The sequence below is a fragment of the Cottoperca gobio genome, chromosome 3 (assembly GCF_900634415.1).
Source record: "Cottoperca gobio chromosome 3, fCotGob3.1, whole genome shotgun sequence".
NCBI lineage: Eukaryota > Metazoa > Chordata > Actinopteri > Perciformes > Bovichtidae > Cottoperca > Cottoperca gobio.
This window is the reverse complement of record NC_041357.1, coordinates 2,014,600-2,026,691: the sequence shown is the minus strand read 5'-3', so window position 1 is coordinate 2,026,691 and position 12,092 is coordinate 2,014,600. Positions and strand designations below refer to the sequence as shown.

At 39.2% G+C, this 12,092-nt stretch overlaps 1 protein-coding gene across 1 annotated transcript in view; it reads right to left on the bottom strand.

Annotated features, from left to right (window-relative positions):
- Nucleotides 1-8,002: 8,002 nt before the first annotated feature.
- The window catches only part of LOC115028476 (anoctamin-9-like), a 43,022-nt gene continuing 38,932 nt past the window's right edge, over nucleotides 8,003-12,092 (bottom strand). Inside the window, exon 24 of the mRNA XM_029462283.1 lies at nucleotides 8,003-8,465. Coding sequence (XP_029318143.1) covers nucleotides 8,432-8,465 — 34 coding nt within the window. The 3' untranslated portion in view covers nucleotides 8,003-8,431. The remainder of the gene's footprint in view (nucleotides 8,466-12,092) is intronic.

Genomic DNA, 12,092 nt, shown 5'->3' with positions numbered 1-12,092 from the left:
TTGTTAAATGTTTAATACATTGTCTGTAAAGCATCTATCAACATTATTTAGATATATAGTTAATACTTTTTTCAATAGTTAGTTATTTACAGATGTTTTACAAATCATTTGGTAATCATTAACAAATGCTCAATATAAAATGTGTGAAACCTAAAAAATAAGAAATAAATTGTTAATACATAGTTTACTAATCAGAATGTAATTGTTATTAATTGTTATCTCTTATCATCTATGACACAATATATAATTTATAAACTTTACAACTTTATCAAACAAATTAATGATAAAATCTGATAAAATGGTAAAATAACTCTTAAAGTAAGTTTAATGAACTATCAATTTGCAATTAATTAATGATGGTTATTATAAAGGTTTTTTATAAACCCCTTTTATTGACTTGGTGAGGACATGGTGTCATAGGTAACACTAACCATGTTTACAGGGATCTTAATATTCCAATTATAATCGGTTTAAAAGACAAAAAACGTAATAATAGAAATGCTGCAAATAAATACCTGATTCAGAATAAACAGGCCAAAAACATCGATGGCAGAATGATTTCAATCAGAAATAAAAAAACGTGCCATGTAGGAGCAGCCACTGACTGATTGTGTTAGAAAACCATGGGCAGTGTTCAACACATCGGTATGAAAACTGAAGGATCCTGGGAAACTGAGTTCAATGGTTATCTTTTGTCTACAGAGCAAAGAAACATTTTCCATTAAAAGTTCAGTTTAAGTTCATCTGATGAGTTCCAGAGGTAACTACATTCCCCTTTGGTCTCGGGATTACATTAGATTTTTATGCTGCGTTTCATTTGGACAGCACTGTGTGTATGACTGATTTAATGAGACATTAATAAGGCGGAAGTGCTAAACAATATTACTAGAGCTTCCACACTGTTGCTGCGAGGAGCAGCAATCACAGATTTAGAGGTTGGGGTTGTTGAGGTTCCAGTGGAAATCTCTGACCAGAAACTCGTAAATTCCGACTTCCCTGTACAAATGGACGGTCCATAGTTTCATTTGTCATTTAATTGAAGCTGGTAACATTTGTGTTTTACATTAACCAACTGGGCATTCTCAATAGATGTCTGAACTTCATGGACGAGACAAGAATTTGTGCTTTTAGGGATTCTACCTCCTAATACCGGGCTGCTGTTCTCTGAAAGGCAAGGCTGTGGAAGTTCAGAAGCAAGCATGTCAACAAAGGCCGTTTGAGCATTACACCTGTTATTGAGTAGCAAGTCAAATCAAATCAAATTTATTTGTATAGCCCAATATCACAAATTATACATTTGTCTCAGTGTGCTTTACAGACTGTACAGGTTACGACACCCTCTGTCCTTAGACCCCCGCATCGCACAAGGAAAAACTTCCTAAAAGAAACCCCATAATTAAAGGGGGAAAAATGGAAGAAACCTCAGGGAGAGCAACTGAGGAGGGATCCCTCTCCCAGGACGGACAGACGAGCAATAGATGTCGTGTGTACAGGATAAACAACATAGTACAAATACAACATTTGACAGAAATTATGTTGTGTTGAAAAAAAAAAGAAATAGAAAGTATGGATGAATCCAGGAAAATGTCAAAAAGGCTTCCCGGTGTCCAGCAGGACCAGGGCAGCAGGCGCTGTCACGATTCATGATCCTGACGTAAACTTTATCAGTGGCAACCTGCCACATGAGAGACAGACACTCCGGGGATGATACCCCGGATGGTGAGTTAGTAACATACATTTACATAAATGCATACAGATAGAGAGGGAGAAGAAGAGAGAGGGAGGGGAGGAGAGAGGAAGAGAAGGAAGAGAGCAGGGAGGTGTCCCCCGGCAGTCTAAGCCTATAGCAGCATAACTAGGGGCTGATCCAGGGCAAACCTGAGCCAACCCTAACTATAAGCTTTATCAAAAAGGAAAGTCTTTAGCCTACTCTTAAATGTGGAGAGTGTGTCTGCCTCCCGAACACAAACTGGAAGCTGGTTCCACTGGAGAGGAGCTTGATAGCTGAAGGCTCTGGCTCCCATTGTACTCTTAGAGACTCTAGGAACCACAAGTAACCCTGCAGTCTGGGAGCGTAATGCTCTAGTTGGTTTATAAGGTACTATGAGATCTTTAAGATATGCTGGAGTCTGACCATTAATCGCTTTGTAAGTCAGGAGAAGGATTTTGAATTCTATTCTGTATTTTACCGGGAGCCAGTGCAGAGCAGCTAATACAGGAGTAATATGATCCCGTTTCCTTGTTCTTGTCAATACACGTGCCGCTGCATTTTGGATCAACTGAAGAGTCTTAAGCGACTTTTTGGGACAACCTGATAACAATGAGTTGCAGTAATGCAGCCTTGAAGTAACAAATGCATGGACTAGTTTTTCTGCATCATTTTGAGACAGGATGTGTCTTATTTTTGCAATGTTACGTAGATGAAAGAAGGCAGTCCTTGAGATTTGTTTTATGTGGGTTAAACGACAGATCTTGATCAAAGATGACGCCAAGATTCCTTACAGTGGTGCTGGAGGCCAAGTTAATGCCATCCAGAGCTTCTATGTCATTAGAAAATGCGCTTCAGAGGCGTTTAGGGCCAAGTATAATAACTTCAGTTTTGTCTGTGTTTAACATCAAAAAGTTGCTAGACATCCAAGTGTTTATGTCCTTAAGGCATGCTTGAAGTTTAGCCAATTGATTGGTTTTGTCTGGTTTAATTGATAGATATAATTGGGTATCATCCGCATAACAATGAAAGTTTATAGAGTGGTTCCTTATAATATTGCCCAAAGGAAGCATATATAAGGTGAATAGAATCGGTCCAAGTACAGAACCCTGCGGAACTCCAAGACTGACTTTGGCTGTCATGGAGGATTTATCGTTAACAAGTACAAATTGAGATCGCTCAGATAAATAGGACTTGAACCAGCTTAGTGCGGTTCCTTTTATGCCAACACAATGTTCCAGTCTCTGTAGTAGAATGTCCTGATCAACAGTGTCGAAAGCAGCACTGAGGTCTAACAAGACAAGAACAGAGACAAGTCCTTTGTCTGATGCAAATAGAAGGTCATTGGTAACTTTCACCAGTGCCGTCTCTGTGCTATGATGAACTCTAAATCCAGATTGAAAAACCTCAAATAAACTATTATTATGTAAAAAGTCACATAACTGTTTTGCGACTGCTTTCTCAAGGATTTTAGCGAGAAAGGGTAGGTTAGATATCGGCCTATAGTTAGCTAAAACCTCTGGATCAAGACTAGGCTTTTTAAGAAGTGGTTTTATTACAGCTATTTTAAAGGATTTTGGTACGTAGCCAGATAATAGAGACAGGTTGATCATATTTAATAACGAAGTGTTAATTAAGGGTAAAACTTCATTAAACAGTTTAGTTGGAATCGGGTCTAAAAGACAGGTTGATGGTTTAGACGATGACATTGTTGAAGTTAGTTGGTTAAGGTTGATTGGAGTAAAACAGTCTAGATATATTTCAGGAGTTACAGATGTTTTTAAAATTCCAACAGTTGAAGTTAAGTCATTACCAATTGAGGTCAGGAGGAGATTAATTTTGTCTCTAATAATTATAATTTTATCGTTAAAGAAACTCATGAAGTCGTCACTACTGAGAGATATAGGAACAGAAGGCTCTGTAGAGCTGTGGCTCTCTGTCAGCCTGGCTACAGTGCTGAAAAGAAACCTGGGGTTGTTCTTATTTTCTTCTATTAAGGAAGAGTAATAAGCTGCTCTGGCATTACGGAGAGCCTTCTTATACGTTTTAAGATGATCTAACCAGACTAAACGAGATTCTTCCAATTTAGTGGAACGCCATTTACTTTCAAGATTTCTCGACTTTTGTTTTAGTTTGCAGATTTGTAAATTAAGCCATGGAGCTTTCTTTTTCTGTTTTATGATCTTCTTCTTTAGAGGAGCGACAGAGTCGAGTGTTATTCGCAGTGAGGCTGCAGCGCTATCAACAAGATGATTAATTTGGGAGGGACTAAAGTTAGCATTGGAGTCCTCTGTTATATTGATATTGAGTCCTGGTATTGAATTAAGTGCTGATGGAATCACTTCCTTAAATTTAGTCACAGCACTTTCAGATAAACATCGAGCGTAGGATATTTTGCCTACTGGCTTGTAGTCCAGTAACAGGACTTCAAAAGTTATTAAAAAATGGTCTGATAAAAGAGGATTATGTGGACACACTAATAAACTTTCAATTTCAACACCATATCCCAGAACAAGGTCCAGAGTGTGGTTTAAACAGTGAGTTGGTTCATGTACATTTTGACTGAACACAATTGAATCTAATATTGAGATAAATGCATTATTAAGGCTGTCACTATCAACATCCACATGAATATTAAAGTCACCTACAATAATTACTTTATCTGTTTTAAGGACTAAATTTGATAAAAATTCTGAGAATTCAGATAGAAATTCAGAATACGGACCAGGAGGGCGGTACACAGTAACAAATAAAACTGGCTTTATTGTTTTCCATGTTGGGTTTGAGAGCGTAAGAACAAGGCTTTCAAAAGAGTTATAGTTTAGTTTAGGCTTAGGATTGATCAAGAGGTTTGAGTCAAATATGGCCGCAACTCCACCTCCTCGGCCAGTACCTCGAGGAATGTGAGTATTAATATGACCAGGTGGAGTGGATTCATTTAGACTGACATATTCTTCATGTCTCAGCCAGGTTTCAGTGAGACAAAATAAATCAATCTTATTATCTGATATTAAATCATTTACCAATCCAGCTTTCGTTGATAAAGATCTGATGTTTAAGAGCCCACATTTAATTTTTCGATTTAGTTGCACTTTTGCAGCGGTGTTTATTTTAATTAGGTTTTCATGTATAACTCCTCTTCTGTTAACCATAGACTTGATTCGTTTCAGTGGTCGTGGGGCAGACACAGTCACTATGGGGATTTGAGTGGGTGACTGCCCGGAAAGAAGCACAGAGAAGTGTGTAAGACTGCAACTCTTTGTCCTGGTCTCAACTCTGGGTTGTCATGGATTAGGTCCACTAATAGACTGTGTAATATTATTGGATATGAGATCTGCTCCAGCCAAAGTAGGATGGATGCCGTCACTCCTAATCAGACCAGGTCTTCCCCAGAAAGTCCGCCAATTGTCTACGAAGCCCACATCATTATCTGGACACCAACATGAGAGCCAGCGACGGAATGATGACATGCGGCTAAACATGTCATCATTCAAAAGATTTGGCAGAGGACCAGAGAAAACTACGGAGTCCGACATTGTTTTGGCAAATGTACACACCGACTCCACATTAACTTTAGTACACTCCGATTGACGCAATCGCGTGTCATTACCGCCGACGTGAATAACAATCTTACTGTATTTACGTTTAGCCTTAGCCAGCAGTTTCAAATGTGCTTCTATGTCGCCCGCTCTGGCACCAGGAATGCACGTGACTGTCGTCGCTGGTGTCTCAAAATGAACGTATCTCAAAATTGAGCTACCGATAACTAGAGTTGGCTTCTCAGCTGGTGTGTCACTGAGTGGGGAGAATCTGTTAGAAACAGCAAGCGGTTGGTGGTGAACCGTGGGCTTCTGATAACACTTCTTTCAGACAGTCACCCAGTCTCCCGGCTGCTCGGGTCCCGCCGGGGGACGGCTAACAGGAGATACCACTGGTCGGCTCGCACCGGCTATAGGGGGCTTGCTAACAGCTACACTTGCTAACCGCTGACTAGCCATGGTGCGGAGCCGCTCATCTATCCCTCTAAAACTCGCCTCCAACCCTGCGTATAAACTACATTTAATACACGTACCATTATCACTAAAGGAGGCCGAGCAATAGCTAAACATGAAACACACCGAGCAGGAGAGAGCAGAAGAGGGAGATGCCATCGCTAGCTGCCGAGCTGCAGCAGCTGACGTTAGCAGAGCCGAACGGAGCGTAAATAATTGAGAATTTAGCGAGAGTCGCTAAGAGAAGGAGGATAAGGAGAGAGTTGTAAGTGCTTAGGAAGTACAAGTATAGGTTTAGATAGATGACAGATAATTAGCCGATGTGATCAAGAATATCACAACATTAACTGGGTCAAGCTGGAGCTGCCGAAGTATGCTACCAGCAACACAGAAACATTAACAACCGGAAATGACGCGCTTACCGTAACCACGTAACCAATACGTCTATACTACTGTCTTTACTGCACTCGCTGAAATTCAACCTGCTGATAAATGCAGCGACTGCTCTGTTGTAGGGAGGAATAACAATGATCTACACAGGGGTTCTTCTTTGGTCCATTGTTGTATGTAGTGCCTGAATCAAAAAAGGTGCCAGTACCCTAATTCAGCAGTTGCATGACAAGATAATCGCATGTGTCTTGGATATATGTACTTATGTCTTGGTAATATATCACATGTTTTTTGTGTGCATTTCATTAGATATGACATACACTACATTTCCACAGTTTGTACATACATGTATTTGGTTAATAGAACTTTCATGTAGCTTTTTTTACAAATATAATTGAACACATATAATATAATGCATACATTCTACGATAAAAACAACAATATGCTATCTGTTGGAAAGAATACCAAAGTTCATAATGTAGGCTTTGGGCAGGACTACGTTTATTTCACTCCAATGATGCATCAAATGTCACCTTAGTGTCAAGTTAACATAAATGCAGTAACTAAAGACTTATTATTTAAATTGCTTCCTTTATTTTATGATAAATCAACATTACCCCCTTGCAATAATGGTATATACATAACATGACAGAAAAAGTGAAAGAAAAGAGAAAGCATGAGAATAGTATTTAACTTGTTTACACTGTTGCAGTGGCTCAGGCCTGAAGATATGCAGGCCTTCAGTGCTTTGTTGTCACACTTTCTTTCACTTTCGAAATTGGATATTAGAGCGATAGTTGAAGTATATGCTTCCAGTAGTCCAGCAGTCAGGTGCACTCTGCCTATGGTGCAAAGTGTCATTGCTGCTTGGTGTTGTACCTACAGCCTCTGAGCATGTGCATTGCAGCTAGCTACTAACGGTGCAGATAGCTACTAACGGTGCGGTTACAGCAGCAGGGTTGGGGTTAGGGTTAGTGTCGGCAAGCTACTCAGTAGCGGTGAGTACCGGCCCATTTCAGGTATTGGTTGTGTCTGGAATGGAGGGTGAGATTATTCAAGTTGTCAATTCAATGTGGTTGTCTATGCTGTTGCGTTGGCAGACACCTTTTGGTGTAGCTTGGGCAGTACACAGGCCTAACAAAACAATGTGGTGGTCTACACTGAGGGGAAGCTTCCTGTGGAGCGGCGGTGGATATGGCACCATCAGAGGATTGTCTCTTAAAGTTGACACATGCTGGACTACGTGGCAGTAACAGTTAGGCTCCATTTCTCACTTAGGCTGAAATGCATGGAAAGCACTGACAGTTTATCTACTCCTGTGGCAGCCTAGTGTTTACAATGAAACTTTTGTCTAGTTTGGAAAGGAATCTAAAATGTTGGTATTAGATTATGCTGAAATTATAATTGCAGAATTATGAAAAATTGCCAACAGTAGTACTCACACAGGGTACCAACTTATGTTTTTGCTTAAAAGGCATTAAAATGATTATATGTTTTTAATTATAGACAATTAATGTAGTTTCATGATATACAAAACTATCAATCAACTCTGATTATTACTATGTATATGTATATATTACTATGTAATACTATAACAAAAATGACCATATCAATAGCTAGTAAAGTTGAATGATGTTTGAGTTCGTTCCATAGCCGAGGTTGGCAATATTCACTCATGTGCAGCATTAACAGATCAGCATATATATTCCAAAAACCTTTATTCAGAAGATAACAAAACACACTATTTCTAAACTAACCAATTACTATATACAGTTTTGTGTGTGTGCGTGTGTGTCTGTGTGTGTGTGAGAGAGTAACAGAGAGAGTATGGCCCAATGTCCACACTCAGACTTTGAGGCGTGTAACACCTGCTGTGTCTATTTTCTCCACTCACTTACAAATTAAATGCAGCCAACCTTATAATTCTGTTTAAGGTTTTCCCATTTAAAAAATAAATGTGTTGTTTATTGACGTCATTTAAAATGTACAGTAATGATGTTCTCATCCAACGGTGGGCAGGAAACTGATGAAATGTTCCTTTACCAAGTCTTCTTGGACTTATTAATAACATTAAATGACAATAATACATTTCTTTCTTACACTTTAATATAAAAACATGACATGACAGTTGTGTTACATTTAGTGTGATGATTTTGTGGTGACATCTCAGCAGGAGTAATAAAAGTCCAAATTATACCCTGACACATAAACCTCACACAACATTACAGTTTTGTACAGTTCCAACAGCAAATACAATATATAAAAAGAAGACACCATCTTTCCCTTTGACATTTGAACCAGTCAGGACTCAGTGGAAGCAGATCTGAGGTCAGCTCAGAGGTCAGACGTCTGTTGATATACTGCGTTTCAGTTCACTGAAATGACAAAGAGAAGAGTGTGCAGCCAGACTGGTGTCACTGTGAGACTGTGATGATGTTGTAAAAGTATCTAACTGTCAGCTGCTTTAAGGTAGAGATCCACAGAGACAGAAGAACATGTCTGTTATATATGGGGCACTATTCTCCTCTGGGTAAAATTATGTTTAATTTTACAGTTGGGGTTTACAACATTTATTTGAATAAAGTAAAGCCAATTATTGTTGGGCTTTTTCCTGCCTTTATTTGATACAGCTGAGAAAGACAGGAAATTGGGAGAGGGAGAATGACATGCAGCAACTTGTACATACAGACACACACACACACTTACAGACAGACACACACACACACAGACTGACACTTATAGACAGACAGACACTTACAGACAGACACTTATATACAGACAGACATACAGACACTTATAGACAGACAGACAGACACTTACAGACAGACACTTATATACAGACACACAGACAGACATACAGACACTTATAGACAGACAGACAGACACTTATAGACAGACAGACAGACACTTATAGACAGACAGACAGACACTTATAGACAGACAGACACTTATAAACAGACAGACACTTATAAACAGACAGACACTTACAGACAGACAGACACAGACAGACAGACACTTATAGACAGACAGACACTTATAGACTTACAGACACTTATAGACAGACAGACACTTATAGACAGACAGACACTTATAGACAGACAGACACTATAGACAGACAGACACTATAGACAGACAGACACTTATAGACAGACAAACACTTATAGACAGACAGACACTTATAGACAGACAGACACTTATAGACAGACAGACAGACACTTACAGACAGACACTAAACAGACAGACAGACATACACTTATAGACAGACATACACTTATAGACAGACACTAAACAGACAGACACTTACAGACAGATAGACACTTATAAACAGACAGACACTTATAAACAGACAGACACTTATAAACAGACAGACACTTACAGACAGACACTTACAGACAGACAGACACTTATAGACAGACAGACACTTATAGTCAGACAGACACTTACAGACAGACAGACACTTAGACAGACACTTATAGACAGACAGACACTTACAGACAGACACTTACAGACAGACAGACAATTATAGACAGACAGACACTTACAGACACTTATAAACAGACACTTATAGACAGACAGACACTTACAGACAGACACTTACAGACAGATAGACACTTATAAACAGACAGACACTTATAAACAGACAGACACTTATAAACAGACAGACACTTATAAACAGACGGACACTTATAAACAGACGGACACTTATAAACAGACAGACACTTATAAACAGACGGACACTTATAAACAGACAGACACTTATAAACAGACAGACACTTACAGACAGACACTTACAGACAGACACACACACAGACTGACACTTATAGACAGACAGACAGACACTTACAGACAGACACTTATATACAGACACACAGACAGACATACAGACACTTATAGACAGACAGACAGACACTTACAGACAGACACTTATATACAGACACACAGACAGACATACAGACACTTATAGACAGACAGACAGACACTTATAGACAGACAGACAGACACTTATAGACAGACAGACAGACACTTATAAACAGACAGACACTTATAAACAGACAGACACTTATAAACAGACAGACACTTACAGACAGACACAGACAGACAGACACTTATAGACAGACAGACACGTACAGACAGACAGACACTTATAAACAGACAGACACTTATAGACTTACAGACACTTATAGACAGACAGACACTTATAGACAGACAGATACTTATAGACAGACAGACACTATAGACAGACAGACACTTATAGACAGACAAACACTTATAGACAGACAGACACTTATAGACAGACAGACACTTATAGACAGACAGACACTTATAGACAGACAGACAGACACTTACAGACAGACACTAAACAGACAGACAGACATACACTTATAGACAGACATACACTTATAGACAGACACTAAACAGACAGACACTTACAGACAGATAGACACTTATAAACAGACAGACACTTATAAACAGACAGACACTTATAAACAGACAGACACTTACAGACAGACACTTACAGACAGACAGACACTTATAGTCAGACAGACACTTATAGTCAGACAGACACTTACAGACAGACAGACACTTAGACAGACACTTATAGACAGACAGACACTTACAGACAGACACTTACAGACAGACAGACACTTACAGACAGACAGACACTTACAGACACTTATAAACAGACACTTATAGACAGACAGACACTTACAGACAGACACTTATAAACAGACAGACACTTATAAACAGACAGACACTTATAAACAGACAGACACTTATAAACAGACAGACACTTATAGACAGACAGACACTTATAGACAGACAGACACTTATAGACAGACAGACACTTACAGACAGACAGACACTTATAGACAGACAGACACTTACAGACAGACACTTATAGACAGACAAACACTTACAGACAGACAGACAGACACTTACAGACAGACAGACAATTATAGACAGACACTTATAGACAGACATACACTTATAGACAGACAGACACTTATACACAGACAGACAGACACATGTGGGGCATCCTCAAGAGGAAGGTGGAGGAGTGCAAGGTGTCCAACATCCGTGCGCTCCGTGATGTCGTCGTGGAGGAGTGGAAGAAGATTCCAGAAGCAACCTGTGGAGCTCTGGTGAATTCCATGCCCAGGAGGGTTAAAGCAGTGCTAGATAACAATGGTGGTCACACAAAATATTGACACTTTGGGCACAATTAGGACATGTTCACTATGGGGTGTACTCACTTTTGTTGCCAGCTGTTTAGACATTAACAGCTGTGTACTGAGTAATTTTCAAAGGACAATAAATCTATACTGTTATTCAAGCAGCACACTGACTACTTTAAGTTATATCAAAGTTTCAGTAGGATAATGTTATCCCCTGAAAGGATATAACAGAATATTTGCAAAAATCTAAAGGGTGTACTCACTTTTGAGATATACTGTATAAACAGACAGACACTTATAAACAGACAGACACTTATAAACAGACAGACACTTACAGACAGACAGACACAGACAGACATACACTTATAGACAGACAGACACTAAACAGACAGACACTTACAGACAGATAGACACTTATAAACAGACAGACACTTACAGACAGACAGACACTTACAGACAGACAGACACTTATAGACAGACAGACACTTACAGACAGACATACACAGACAGACATACACTCTTAGACAGACAGACACTTATAGACAGACAGACACTTATAGACAGACAGACACTTATAGACAGACAGACACTTATAGACAGACAGACACTTATAGACAGACAGACACTTACAGACAGACAGACACTTACAGACAGACAGACACTTACAGACAGACAGACACTTACAGACGGACAGACACTTATAGACAGACAGACACTTATAGACAGACAGACACTTATAGACAGACAGACACTTATAGACAGACAGACACTTATAGACAGACAGACACTTATAGACAGACAGACACTTATAGACAGACAGACACT